This window comes from Vipera ursinii, assembly GCF_947247035.1.
Source record: "Vipera ursinii genome assembly, chromosome: 1".
Taxonomy (NCBI): domain Eukaryota; kingdom Metazoa; phylum Chordata; class Lepidosauria; order Squamata; family Viperidae; genus Vipera; species Vipera ursinii.
In genome coordinates, this window is record NC_139512.1 from 290,715,996 (window position 1) to 290,731,608 (window position 15,613).

Here is a 15,613-nt window from a genome sequence, read left to right on the forward strand (position 1 = left end):
TAAATAGAATGCCATAATACAGCAGTAAACAAATAATACTTACATCTTTTTGAAATCCTGTGCAAGACATATGAACTATTCCACAATTCAGTAAACAAGTGGCATCTGTGGAATAGAGTTCTTCATTAGAATAATGAGGGGCAAAATGACTGATATTATAATGAAAGCAAAGCTTTCCAGCAATTTTATTTCATACATTGGGGCACTGATGCAGAGACGATAATTGTATAAGAGGATGAATTAAACTCCCTCAATCTATATCCAGGTCTCTGTCCAAATCAATGGACTATAATTTAATTCAATGAATCAGTCTGACTCTTGAAATACGTTTGATAATTTTAAAACCAAGCCAGGAATAATGACAGCTCTCCAGTATGCTACTACTTTGACAGTATTGATTTAGTCTAGTACTAATCAACTTCTGGCCCCTGTACAATAGAAGCAGGAGGAAAGTTTGCAAAAGCAACGGTTATGGACACAACAAAATAAAGTACAAGAAAGGGCACCGGCTTAAAGATAAAAGAAGAGAGTAGCTTTTCCAATACTAATGTTTGCCCACACCCAAATCCCAACATTTAATTGTAAAATTAAATGGTACTCCCTGAAACAGAGCATAACAAGTAATATACGTAGTTGATATTAAACATTAAGCAAGCATCATAGGAAAGAATTATACTTTTTATCACTAGCACTAACCAAAGGAGACGCTAGGAGATTAATATTTTATATCAAAATGCAGCAATGTACATTCCATATACAGATAGTCCTTGACTTACAACCACAATTGAGCCCAAAATTTCAGTTGCTAAGCAAGTCAGTGAAGTGAGTTTTGCCCCATTTTATGATCTTTCTTGCTACAATTCTCAAATGAATCGTTGCAGTTGTTAAGTTAGTAACCCGGTTGTTAAGTGAATCTGGCTTCCCCATTGGCTTTGCTTGTCAGAAGGTCACAAAAGGTGGCCACATGACTCCAGGTCATTGCCACTGTTGTAAGTACATGCCAAGTGTCAAGACTCCCAATTCTGATCATGTGACCACAGAGTTGCTACAACAGTCATGTGACAAATGCTCATATATCACTTTTTCAGGCTGTTGTAACCTCAAACTGTCACTAAGCAAATGATTGTAAGTTGAGGACTATCTGTATTAAGAATAAATCTGAGCTTTACACAGTACTTTTCCTGCACTGACATACAAATTACTGCTTGACCTATTGCAGCAGAACGTGCATTATTCTTATTAGATTTTTATCCCACTTTTTCAGACCTGGAAAGGCCATCACAACAATATTTCAAAAGTATATGGTGGGTGCAATAACTTCAAAATGCTCCCGTAAAAGCAGTTGATAATACACTTACCAAAATTGTAAGTGCTTGGGTTAAAAAACTGTTCAGGTGGAGGATATGAAGGAGGCACTCCCCGAGTAAAGCTTCGTTCATGTACCAAGACATCCAAAATATGATTCGGAGAGGTGATGCTCCCCACAGCATCCAAAGACCATAATGCAAAATATGGACAATTGTGTAAAAATTCCCCTGGCCTTAAGAAAACAAAGAAGAAGTAAATCTGACAGTATTAACATCTATTCTTTCTGAAATTTTGTGGTAAGAAGAGACTATCACTTACCTTAATGAATCTGGCATCTGAGCATGATACCAGCGATTTATATCAAAAATACCTAAGTAGGTAGATGGCTTGCCTTGACCATAGGTATTCACTTGCCAGGTAAAGACAGATACACTTGTATCAGGTGACATGACTGGGTCAAAAAAAAAGGCGATGGAATTACTATAAAAGGCAGGTACAAATTATATCAATACAATTCTATGGAATAGATTTACATTCTTTTATATCTCAAGAGGTACCCATGCAACATAGCAAAATACTTGGCTATGTACAATCTCTGAATATCTTGCAGTCCTAATTTATTAAGCTACTTAGTTCAATCCAAGCTAAGAGTCCATGAATATAAGTGCATTTGATATTTGCTCTTAGCCATCTTTTTTTGCTAAAGCTAAAAAAAAATCCTATACTAAACTAAACCAAACTAAACTAAATACTTTTAAAACAATCAAATACAGATTAGATATTGGTGTTAGAGAAAATTAGTAAAGGTAAAGGTTCCCCCGCACATGCGTGCTAGTCGTTTCCAACTCTAGGGGCCGGTGCTCATCTCCGTTTCAAAGCCAAAGAGCCAGCGCCTGTCCGAGGACGTCTCCGTGGTCATGTGGCTGGCATGACTGGATGCCAAAGGCGCACGGAACACTGTTAACTTCCCACCGTAGTGGTCCCTATTTTTCTACTTGCATTTTTACGTGCTTTCGAACTGCTAGGTTGGCAGAAGCTGGGACGAGTAACAGGCGCTCACTCTCTTACGCGGCACTCAGGATTTGACCCGCCAAATTGCCGACCTTCTGATCGACAGGCTTAGCGTCCTAACCCACTGAGCCACCACGTCCCTTTAGAGAAAATTACCAATGACCTAATATTGTAGTTCAGCTCGCTGTCAGCTAGGGTGAGTGCTACCCATTTAACCTCTTCATACAATAATTGGTTCACAAACAGAATAAGGCCAATGATCTATTTCTATTTCACTGTTTAAGCCAATTAACCAACTATCCACTATTTAAACCAATTCGGCCAAGTGCTTCTGTAGCACTAACTACAAGCTAATGGAAGAATTGTTTCCTGGTGGAAGGAATTATGCCTGAGAAACACTCCATATTTATGAAATATTGTAGTTAATTCTGTACCTACTACTCTCTGATTAAACTCATAATTGTATAATCCTTCACCAAAAATCTACATAACCAGAAATATTTATTTTTCTGAAAGATGGTTATTTCATTTAAGGTGGCAAAAAGTGATAGAAACTTCCATCCTCTTCACAACCTCTTTTCTTTGCTACCTTCTGGGAGGAGGCTTCGTGGTATCCGTAACAGAACATCCAGATTCAGCCACAGTTTCATTCCATACAGCACTAACCTTGTGAACTCTCAGGCTTCCTCCTTCCGTTATATATTCAAGATGGACAGTATTTAATATGTATTTGTTATGTATATGTAGGAATGTGGGTCTATGTACATATGTTGTATATAGTATGGCTAGGTGTGTGTCATGTATGTGTTTCACTTTGAGAGCGGGCAACTAAATTTCATTTTTGATGTGTGCCGTTGTGCCCACAGTAAAAAAATGACAATAAAGGTTATCTTATCTTATCTTTTAAAAAAAAATACCTTTGATATTTGCAGCAAAAAACCCCCTAAAGTCAATTTCCAGTTACCTTTTCATGTGAAGAGCAGCTGGTTATACAGGCTGTAATTTATTTAATCTTTGGCAAATATTAGTCTATCCTTATAAATTAAATTTAACGATTAATGCTTAAAAGCAAACAACCATCAAAACTGAATGATAAAATGCTATTACATCACTGTGTAAAACAAAAAAAATTGCTCTAAATATCACTTTTGAAATGTATACAGCTGTGACCATCTGAAGCTTTTTGTTTATTCAATGATTACCATGTGAAAGGAGATTTTGACTCATAGACCATATATTGTACACCATGCAAGGCCTCTAGTCGGGAAACATCTTCTATCCTTGAAGAACCATTTTACACCTCAGATTATGTCTCCCCAATCACTTTATGGTTGGAAAGACTTGGCGATCTAATAGTAATAATACAGTTTAATCTAATAATAATCTAATCTATACTATTTCCAGACTAGTGCACAAAAGGACATGGGTGAATGTGATAACACACAGAGTGAAAGCAAAAATATTGTACCACCCACCATATCTAGACACTCCCTCAAGGCACTAATGCAATTCTCAAGCCCATTACTCTGATGTTCCCGTGGCTAAAATGTGTAACAGAACTCTACTAAGTATTCTTGGAAAATATAGATTTATGTGACTTATTGATCTGATGAAAGTGCAGCTACATCTATCATTCTAGTCTCTAACTGCTAAAGCCAGAAATAGCTCCTTTAATTGTCCTTGCTCAGAGCTAAATATGTCATTCTGCTTGATAATGCAATAAAAACCCTAATTCTGTTCCTCTGCCCATTCTCCACACCAGCTCTGGGGGTTTAACATTGGAACACAATGCCATACAGGAAGAACAATAGGAAGCTCAACTGAGCAAATAGAAGGGCAATTAGAAGGGAACAACTTGCCTCCAGAAGTTGTGAATGCTCCAACACTGGAAGTTTTTAAGAGACTGGACAACCATTTGTCTGAAATGGTATAGGGTTTCCTGCCTAAGCAGGGGGTTGGACTAGAGAGGACCTCCAAGGTCCCTTCCAACTCTGTTATTCTATTCTATTCATTTATATTACATATAAATTTGTATGTCTATGTGAATGCACACATACGTTTCAGTGATTTTTTTTAATTAAATACTAATTCTAGTATAGATTTATAGGACTTCACAAAATGTATCTGGGTTGTTCGTAATTGAAATATATACCACAAATTATTACTAAGAATTAAACAGGACATAAAAAACAATCAACATTTATGCAGAAACAAATTGTATCGTTCAGGCATAAGTCTGACATAACAAGTTCTCATTATTAGCTGTGAAGTGTACAATACTAACCTTCATTAATACTATCTTCTCTGTCAACATGGCTTCGAAATTTTTCTATAGCTTGACAACCAATTAATTTGATATTGCTAGGCTGTCCTCTCAAAGAGGAAACACCCCCTGTGAGGTCCAGACTGTATCTTTCTTCACAGTATTCCAAACCCTGGAAAAATATTACATCAAGTCAATGTATCTGATGAAGAATGTGAGAACTTCAATTCTCAATAACTAATGCTTAACATCTTGGTTATTACTTGGAAAACACTTCAGTTATGATAAAAATTATTTTGGTCTTTAAAGTATTATCTGAATGGCAACTTTTCATCAATGGCATTGACAGTTTTAAGACACCATTAATCAATGTTATTGACAATTTTTAAGAATGAAGTGAAAGATAAAGAACAACTGTGTCCATACTGAACCCTGCTTAACTGTCATGAATGTTCAGTAATACAGAAGTGGCAATGCTTCTTTAAGTAAAAATGTAAAAAACCTATTAGAACTACTTTGAGGATATATGTGTGTCTTCTCCCAGGATGCGAAACTTTGATTCTAAGTTACTTTCCACAAAGTTAGAACAATGAAATGGCAGGTCACATATTCCCAGATAGGTCACAGGCCAATATACCTCTTGATATTAACTACCAAAGTTATTTTAAATGAGGAAATACTGTTGGGTTTTTTTATGTCACCATTTTATTGTTAGTAGCACAGATTTTTTTTTAAAAAAGAGAAATTTATTTTTTTTTCTAATAGTTTAAAATGCTTTAAAACATCATTACTGCACAAATCACCTCTTTGTGTTTATTGTAAAAGTAAATAACCAAGCTGAAAAATGTGCAATCCAGTAGGCCAGACATTGTCAAACTCGTGACGTCATGCAACATATCGGAACTTTTTCCCCATTGCTGGCAATGGGCTGGGCGCAATTTCCTTGTGACACGTCCGGCCTCTGAGCCGGCAGTTTGATACCCCTGCCGTAGGCAATTCACATATCAATCCAGTTGGTAAGCAAAAAGGTGGCTGTGACATTTCAGCACCTATGATGAATCTAGTTCAATGTTAGGTAATTTATACATGAGCTATTAAGTACATGAATATAATTCAAAATCAGGTCTGTTCTTCTGTTTAAATTAAACAACTTTTGAAAAGGAAAGACAGGAAATTGAATTTATGAAAAAAATAAGTATGTTAAGTATGCAGTTAAACCAATGGAAAATTAACCCTGGAAGGAAGTGTATACGTGACATTTTTTCTAAGCCTCTCAGAATGTTTGAGGCTTGTTCTTTCTAAAAAAAAGTTTATCAATTATTACTGATAAACCATTAAAATATCTGCTTAAAAATATAACTCAAAACGAAGTTCAAGTGATTTTGTGGTTTTGCATTAAGCACCAGAGACTAAAATAAATGCTCTGAAATTTATATACAGAATGATCTGATCACAGCTACCCAATATTAAGGATAATTTCATTTTTTTTAGTTCTTTTAAACAAACTACTGGAATTGTTTCTATTTCCTTCTCACATGGACCTCAGGTCTGAGAGCTCCTCATTTACAGTCCCACTTTCAAGTTATTATGCTAATGGTCCCCAGAAAAATGCTGTGTAAGGTTAAGAGAATCTATCAGAGATTGGGCAATTACAAATGTTGCTCCAAGTTGCTTTCCCTGCATCTCATAAAGACTATGGAACACCTTGATGTAATCTGGATGTCTGCTGGATATACAAAAAATATGAAGATGATGGCTGAACTGCACAACTGAAATCACACCACCTTTTTATTTGTTGCATGTATGGGCCATGGCTTCTATCACACAACCACGGCAATCAATCTTTTTTTTTAGGGGGGGGGAATTGATGCCTCTGTGTCTGAATCCCATTTACACTCAAATACGTTATTTACCTTCTGATAAAGTGAATAATTTTAAATCTGTGGCAGGAAATGGCCCATAATTACATTATATCCTTTTATTAAACTCTTTTTCTCGATTTTAACAATGAACAAGTATAAAAACTCAATATGTACTTAACAATACAAGTACAAAACTCAACATGTTAACAATTGAGAAGAAACTTCTGAATGCAAACATGTGCACATGAAATTAAAAATGTCTTAATACTGTCTAAAATGTGTAGAATTATCTCAATAGCCATGGTATTAAACACAGGTTCAGCATATACTTCTCCTACAGAAAGACGCCAGATTATCTTAAAATCTAAATTAAATAAAAGCAAGCAAACTAGCAGCCCATTTGTAGTGGTAAGATTAATGCTGTAATAGGTTCTAATACACTTTACTTCAGTACTTAAAATTTAAACATAATACTTTTACCTCATATATGATTTGTCCTGATGCCAACCGCCTTCTGTCACTGAAAGCCAACTGCAGCAAATGTAAACTAAGAATATCTCCTTCACTAAAATGAAATATCAAGACTATAATAAAGAATACAGGCATCTCAATTATTTGTTATATAAGGCAGATAGTAAAGTAAGCACAGCTGTATAGTAAACCACAGAGAGGATAACTTGTGACCCTAGGGAACTTTTGTTATGGCTCTAGGGTTTACATGGGAGGACTTATTTTACAACTGTTTGAGGTGTGAAGCCAATGAAAACATTACTGTAATCTTAAAGCAGTCTTTTATACAGTTGAAAGATAAAGAAAGCTATAACTCAACTGGGGAAAAAAACATCCTGGCAAAATAAACCAAAATTTTAGCCCTGTGCATGACAACCATACTACTGCGAAAGACTCTTCTGCCAACAGTTCAAAATACTTCCTATCCCTCATCTAACAGATATCGCTGATGGTGGTGCAATGGTTAGAATGCAGTATTGCAGGCTAATTCTATTGACGACTGACTGCCAGCAGTTTGATCCTGACCAGCTCAAAGTTGACTCAGCCTTCCATCCTTCTGAGGTCGGTAAAATGAGGACGAGATTGTTGGGGGCAATATGCTGACTCTGTAAACCACTTACGGCTGTAAACCACTGTGAAGTGGTATATAAGTCTAAGTGCTATTGCTATCACTAGGTTGTCATTCCTACTTCAGATGTAGAAGCTCGATCAATTGCACAAAAATCAAATTACCCCTATTTGTTTCAATGACTGATCTTCATGATCTCGCTTGCTTAATCACCAGGATGTATGCCATTGAAATGATCGTGAAATGATGATGAAATTATATTCGTATATTAAGAAAAACTGCAGGCACCTTCACGTTTCTACAGAACACATACTAAAATTCACTAATGTCATTTCTACTGGGCACCTCAAACCAAGATAAAGTTTTAAGAGGCACATCAGAACAAATCCCCTTTTCCTAGATGAAATGAAGAAATTCTCAATAAGAATGAAGTTTCTCCAGTCTAAAAGTATCTATCAATAGGATCAGTGTAGAACTAGCCTTTTTCGTTCCTTCAACTCTTCATATTGCTTCCCAACACAGGAAGGGAAAAGCACAAGGGATAGGGATTCCTGAAATCCCCTTTTTATTCTCCTGTCACTTATTTTCCATATGTACACATATACTATTTCAATACCCAAGTAGCAAAAATGAAGACTTTTTAGGAGTAGATAATTGCCAAGATCCTAATTTTGGATTTACATTTCAGATTTTTTGTTTTGAAACAGATAAAGCTGCATACCTAAAGTCTGGTAAAACACCTCTCTCCAATGAATCAATTACTTGTTGGAGTGTAGCAATGCAAGTTAAATCATGATTTGAACACATTTTTAGAATCTACAATCATTAGAATAGCCAAACTGCTTCACCCACCTTTCTTGTGTTGATTGGACAGCCCACAAGTAGCAACAATTGCGAGGATCATTTTCAGGTTCTTGAAAAGTAACAGCATATACAGGAACTCTCCCTCCCTCTAACTGGAAATGGTATCTGAATATTAGAGGTAGGATTGAAGACATGGGAAATGGATAAACATTTTAAAATAATTCTCTAATTTACAGGACACTGTATTATTTTGGCATATTTCCTAAATATTTATTGTTTTATAATGGATGGAAATTCAGTAATCATACTTTAATTCAATATTCAGTTATATAATCAACATGGAAATTAGGGGAAATATGGTATTTTGGGTAATGTATAATCTACATTGCAGCATTCTATAATATAGACTAACAAAACTCTGCTGTCTGAATTAAAGGATGGGTTATATGGAACTGTTTCAAAACTTACAGAAACGAAAGTATTAAGTATAGCCATATCATTAGTCCTAATTATATGCATAAAAAATGGCATATGTTGGATGCATTTTTCATTTGAGTATCAATATTTTTTCCTAAACTGTAAGCTAGCAGCTGAAGTTATTTGATTCACTGAATATATTGGAATTAATCTAAGGAACCGTTCTGTTGTGAAAAGGCTGGAACTTCACAACTAAATATGGTTTTTGCAAATTTCCCCCTTTATCTGCAGTATCAGGCACCATGTTCTATATTTTTAATTCTCCAGGATGAAACTCCAATGCTCTAGAGCAGGGGTCTTCAAACTTGGCCCTTTTATGACTTGTGGACTTCAACTCCCAGAATTCCTCAGCCAGCGTGCCTGCCTGAGGAATTCTGGGAGTTGAAGTCCACAAGTCATAAAAGGGCCAAGTTTGAAGACCCCTGCTCTAGAGGATTGAAGAATCAATAGCAATTGCTTCATCCCATCCTTTCTCTAGAAAGTGAATCTCATAAATGGACCTACAATGGTGAGAACTTTCAAGCTAAGTTAACATCACTTTTCACATCTCTTCCAAATTGCTGCACATTTGTTATGTAATACAGGGGTCCCCAACCCCCAGTCCATGGACCGGCACCAGACTATGGCATGCCAGAAACCGGTCTGCACAAACAAGCAAAGCCCCATCCGGGGCATGCAGACAGTACATGAAATCACAAACCCTCCAGTCCACGGAAAAATCTCTCTCCATGGAACTAGTCCTTGGTACCCAAAAGGTTGGGGACCTCTTGATGTAATATATTGATGTAAATAACCTCTTGATGTAATATAACTCACACTAGTTCTAGCTGACAGGACCAATAGTGAGAATCAGTGGAAATGCAATCCAACAGCTGGAGAGCTATACATTGGTCCTTTTAGTAAGGGGACAAATGTATCCAGAATATGCATCTCAAAAATATATACAGATTTCAATGATCAGCATATTAGCATGTTTCCTTTTCAATTTATTTCATTAAGTGACATACCATTTTTCATATACTTACTCTTTTTTCAAGCTTTTCATATTCCACAGTGAAAGATAGCCATCAGAAAATCCCACAACTAACTGGTTGCTTCTTTGTATGTATGAGAGAGTGGTCACACCAGTTCCTGATGGGTTCAGTAACTGGAAACAGAGATGTCGGCCTTTCCTTATTACAGCTTCCCTTACTTGTGGAATTTCAGAAGGGATTCCAGTGATAACTTCTAGATCTGTATGTATGGCAGTACATAACAAGTTCATATTGCCTTATTTAAAAGCTGCTTACCTAAAAAAATTGCTCACAGAATAAAGTAGCTTAGGCACACAATTAAGTAAGACTGACTAATGATACAGATTGGTTTTGTTAATCTCTTTTCATTTTAAATATTTTATATCAATAGAAGAGAATGTAGCTCATGGTTAAACTGTGACGTCCCTGGTGCTCTCTGAGCTTGGCTGTTTGCTTGCAGATGTTTCATTACCTGTCCAGGTATCATCATCACAATGTTATCTAGTCCGGTAATAAAATGTCTGCAATCGAACAATCAAGCTTAGAGAGCACCAAGGACCACACAACTATTCTTGTCTCTATTCATTTGAACTGTGTGCATTCATTAGTTCATTCCTTTCTCTATAAAATGAAGAGGAAATGCAACCATATGATTTTGTTAACCTTATAGATAATCAGAGCAAATACCTGCGGCAATCCAATGTTTAACTTAAATAAAGCTTTGAAATGATAATTTCACCGTTATGTTTCTTTTCTGCATGCAATTTTCAGTAATCTGTTGAGGCTAACTAGGGCTTTCCAATAGGTTGTTTCATTGTTCTTTTTCCCTATCAATGCCATATACAAATTAGTCTATTTCTTGAGTGTAATTTAATGCTTCCAATGTCAAACAGCTAAAAATGAACAGATCAATAAATGTTTATTTCATTCAAAACATACCCTTATTTTATTATAAAGCCAAATTAATAGTTGCTTTCATTTTTAGTTCATTTTAAAATTTCCTGAACATGGAAGGTCCTGAAAAGATGACTACAGGAATCAACGTATAGTATCTTATTTTAAGTTTTATACAAATACATATCACAATCTGGAGGTTCATAATAAAACAAATTAAGAGTATTTTGTCTTTTGGACATTATTTTGAGGATGTGATAAAGAACAAGAGCAGTCCAGATTTTGGTCTATATTAGCAGTGTTTTCTATTTAATAAATCCATAATGGATTCAGTAGCTTCACCCAAATGTAGGGTGATAAGGCATGATATTCAGAAGTAGTAATAAATAACAGCAAGTTAGTAAGCTGAAAGTTTCTAGATCTTAGTATGTGTTCCTAACACATTTTCATATGATTTAATACCACACGTAGGTTAGATGTACATCACATCAATAATCTACATCGCTACTCTATTGCAGATAAATCTGAAAGCACAGTATTTCTAGCTCAGTAAATTATTGTAGAAAAAATATTGCTCTATCGTCTCCTGCTGCTGTCAACTTGTATTTTTCTATCTTAATCAAGTATACATATTATAGGTTAATAGACCAATGGCAGTCATCTTCCCAAATACCAGTGATGAGAATTTAAATTAGTATTCTGATTTTAGTTTTGTAAATTATATTCCCATATGATCTAGAAAACCTAACTCCTCTTTATTAACTAGAAATCAGTATAACAGATAAAAAGTAATATCATTTACCAGAAGCTTCTATTTCATTCTGGTTACATGATAAGTCATCCAAGCAAAGATCTATCAAGAGGACATGACCAACGTCAGTAACCACCACAGCCACACCAAACAGCCATCTGAGACACTGATGCAAGTGCTGAGTTGTCAAGCTGGCTCCTCCATGGTTTATAACAGGTTCAATGGCAGTGACCTAAAAAAGCATATTAGTTAAGAAGTTGGAAAACCTATAGGATAAACACATGAATAATCAATGTCACATTGGGATTTATAATTGTCATTTCTGAATCACTGAAATCCAGTCAATATCCAAATAACTTCTACCACAGTTTAATATAGTAATTCAGAAATGCTATTTTTGCTGGTTAAGACATAATACTAATATGATCAATTCTTCTTTAAATGCAAAGAGTGCAATTTTGTCATGTGGCCACTAAAACATCAGAAAATTTTCATTAATTTTTCATATATTTGACATTCCATGGTTAATTATTGTTCCAAAATAGTTACATAGAAGCCTTTCTTCTATCATTTATTTCTGTAAGTGCTCATAAGAAAACCATTAATTTATCCTTGGAATGTTATGAATCATGCAATATACTTTTTCCAGGATGACAAGCGGCAAAGAAACTTGCTCAGAATACCCAAACTTAAATTTTGAAATCAATGAGATTCGATGCATTGCCAAAAGAAATCACTAAGCCTCATAAACAGAACACAAATGTCCATTGAAAACAACTCTTCATATAATGCCATCCAAACCCTGTTTGAATTTGAACAACTGGATTAATCCCTTTTGAAAATTATTTTTTTAAAGTACTCGAATACTGAATACCCTTTAAGGATTGGATTTGCTTTCTTAAAAAACATTTTAGTCAGGATACCTCTGTACACACTGCTTTCAAATATTACATAATATTAGAATTTATTTTCTTATCTAAATCAGAAATGAGTGATTCCTCATTCTTTTGCTTCTCCCTCACTTTAGAAACTGAAGTGTAGATGACCTACTAAACCATCACACTTTATTTCTGATTTTAACTAAATATAACACTGAAGACAATTCTAGTCAAATTCAATATTTATTTTAAATTTGTATCTAAGTAAAGTGGGCAGAAATACTAAAGAAATAGTAAAAACTGAAAAAATCAGAAGAATGTTCTCTGATTATTGGCATACAAATAAGATTATTTAAAACAAAAAAACAAAATAAAGTAGCAGCATATTGGCTGCATCTACACCAAAAGCTTGACAGAGAACTGTCAGCAGAGTTTTCACTGAATTCTTGAAATGTTTCTCCTGAAAGTCAGATTACTCTTAAAAAAACAGCACAGATATTCCTACAGAAACTACTATTCCTACTTCCAATTTTGGCCAATTCTATTCATCAGCAGATCCCCTACCCAAACTCATGCTACTGCAGTCAGAAGCTGCCCAAGGTAGGAAAGAATAAAAAAAAATTACAACCATGATTGCTTATTATAATCTGTGCAAATTCAGATGCACTTGGCAATACATTTGAAACAAATGTAAAGTAGAAAGAAAAACTAAAGGGTAACTTTAACTACATATGTATTATTTTACTATGACCAAACTATAAATTTAGTTGTGGCAAAATGATAAAATGTTCTTGCACAGATGAGAAGACAAATATGTGAATTTTTGTTTCTCTTTGTTTCTTCTTATATATTACATAAAAATCATTTACTGTTCATCAACAGTGTATTTCTTCATTTACTAGTAGCTCAGCCTGCTTAGTATTCTCTTCCAGAATTGCTACATTTATGGCAAAATTCACCAACTCTAACAAATGAGAACATCTTATACTACAGAACCCAACACTGATTAATTTACATGACTGCAACTCTGGAATATAAAAATATGTGGTTGTAATTTTTAAAGGTCATGATTAATACTTAAGAGAATACAAATTGCTGTAAAGAGAAAGCATTAAAGCAGAAACAACAGCTGGAGCATGCATCAGGACAAAGAACTTATTTTTTAAATTAAGAAATCATGTATATACCCTTCCAGGAAGAACAACTGCTTTAACCACTCTGGATATTCCAAGATCATACAAACACAGAACACTTCCTTCTGTTTCTTCTAAACCAATTAATAGTCCATTTCTTTTCTGCCAGGAAAACTCTTTCACTGCAAGAATAGTGGGTAGCTGTTCATTCACCCCATTAAAACGATACGCTGACAGTCGTTCTCCTGTGACAGGGCTTACAATCTCAAGTTGTGGTCCACATGCAAGGCAAGCTAATCCACTTCGACCTATAAGAGAAGAAATATATATAAGAGGAAATCTTATCTGTGAAGAAATAATACTCGCAGAGAGGATAGAACAATTGGAGAAACACTGGGGAGAGGGGGGTCTTGCATCATACACTAGGATTTATTAATTCCATATCTTAGTTACATATCATTTGAAACCCTAGACCAAGTAGTTCAATAAATATAATTGACAAGCTCAGGATAATTTATATACCGAAATCCTCAGCAGTATGCTTGTACCTGACTTTTTAAAATTATTTACAAATGAGAACACTTCCTAAAAACTATGGTGTTCCACACAAAAACGCTAATTCCTAAAAATTCTTATTATCTATGTTTAAGCAAATGCAATGAAGAACTAAAGAGTGGCAAAACATTTTCCAGTGGAACAATGATTCAGCCCTCAATTAGTAACAGGATTAAGTTCAAGAAAAGAATGAACTCAGATAAAGACGAACAAAGCAAACAAAGCACTTATTGCTTGGAGAATGGAGAAATTGCTCCAGGATCGTATTGTATCTGGTGCTGAGTAATAGGAGATATATATATGTGTATGTGTGTTTGTATATATACATATACATTATACGTGTGTGTGTGTGTAAATATAGATTATGCTATATATTGCAAGATAATTTATGAATTTCATATTAACTCACCAGAAATTTATGGAGCAAATATAATGAGTTAAGGTTAACTTAAAACTTCCTTTGATTTTAATATGGCATATACTTGCTACTGGATATTTGAATCACAAAGATACGTACAGGATGACAAATACAGCAATGTTATAATAGCACACTTTCAACAGTTTGTTGAAGTTATGAATTTACAAAATGACAACCAATTATCAACACTGAAAACTGAAACTGCTACCCAGTAAAAAAGAAGAAAAACGTCAACTAGAGCAGGGGTGTCAAACTGCCGGCCTTATGGGCTGGATGTGTCATCTGGAAGCCGCGCCCACCCCATTGCCAGCAATGGTGAAAAGGCTCCGATACGTTGCGTGACGTCACGAGTTTGACATGTCTGAACTAGAGCTTTCAAAAGGAAAGGATTCCAAGGGATGTGTCACATCTGAGAAAGATTCCATACTGTCAGAGCTCACAACATAAAGCAAAAAGAACAGCAAAACCACATCGCTGAAATTCAGTTTGAATGCATATGGAAGGGCAGCCCCAAAGCATAGAATCCAAAGCTATTTTTAAAACTATTAACATTTGACTAACTAAACTTCAGAACTGAGCTACATTTAAGCCAATGTAGATTGCCTAACACTGGACTGATAATCAATTTCAGCTTCTATACAGATAAACCTGCTATAGTTCTACAACCAGGTTTTGCTTTTAAAGAAATATAAAAAGCAGTATGTCCAACAACACAAGTGCTGCCTCAAGAAAAGTGCTTCCTATACTAAATTTTAGAATCATGCAATTTACCTTACCCACCTCATCTTTTTTTGCCCTCACAGAAGTATTTAATCATGCATGTTACAATACACCTTTTGTAGTCTTAATAATTAAGAAGTGTGAGCTCAATTGTTACCTCCTGTGAATTTCCCATGAAGTACACAATCTAGTGTTATCTCATCTTCTCCAAGTGCTTGTATAGTCACATCTGGAAACTGCAGTAGACAGCTGGTTACATGAGCAGTTAGGTCTCGCATGTTTCACTGTAAAAATGCAGTGGGAAGTTTATTCAAGTAAGCAGTCAGTGCCAGCAAATAATTAAAATACTGTACTATAGAATATATGACCAAGGTTATGGTAGAGCACACTAAAAGAAATTCAGAGTTTAATTATTTTCTTTTGTCTCTTTAGTTTTAATTATTTTCTT

At 35.0% G+C, this 15,613-nt stretch overlaps 1 protein-coding gene across 2 annotated transcripts in view; it reads right to left on the minus strand.

Annotated features, from left to right (window-relative positions):
• Positions 1 to 15,613, minus strand: part of AHCTF1 (AT-hook containing transcription factor 1) — a 52,868-nt gene that overhangs the window by 30,950 nt on the left and 6,305 nt on the right. The window contains exons 2-11 of one of the 2 annotated variants that reach the window (XM_083367348.1): positions 15,323 to 15,449; positions 13,527 to 13,780; positions 11,513 to 11,693; positions 9,829 to 10,036; positions 8,375 to 8,491; positions 6,925 to 7,009; positions 4,604 to 4,754; positions 1,627 to 1,759; positions 1,359 to 1,540; positions 44 to 105 (exon numbers count right to left, since the gene is read on the minus strand). In XM_083367348.1, coding sequence (XP_083223474.1) covers positions 44 to 105; positions 1,359 to 1,540; positions 1,627 to 1,759; positions 4,604 to 4,754; positions 6,925 to 7,009; positions 8,375 to 8,491; positions 9,829 to 10,036; positions 11,513 to 11,693; positions 13,527 to 13,780; positions 15,323 to 15,443 — 1,494 coding nt within the window. In that variant the 5' untranslated portion in view covers positions 15,444 to 15,449. Of the gene's footprint in view, positions 1 to 43; positions 106 to 1,358; positions 1,541 to 1,626; positions 1,760 to 3,521; positions 3,562 to 4,603; positions 4,755 to 6,924; positions 7,010 to 8,374; positions 8,492 to 9,828; positions 10,037 to 11,512; positions 11,694 to 13,526; positions 13,781 to 15,322; positions 15,450 to 15,613 lie in introns of those variants that run through there. The other variant, XM_083367349.1, reaches the window with a different exon arrangement.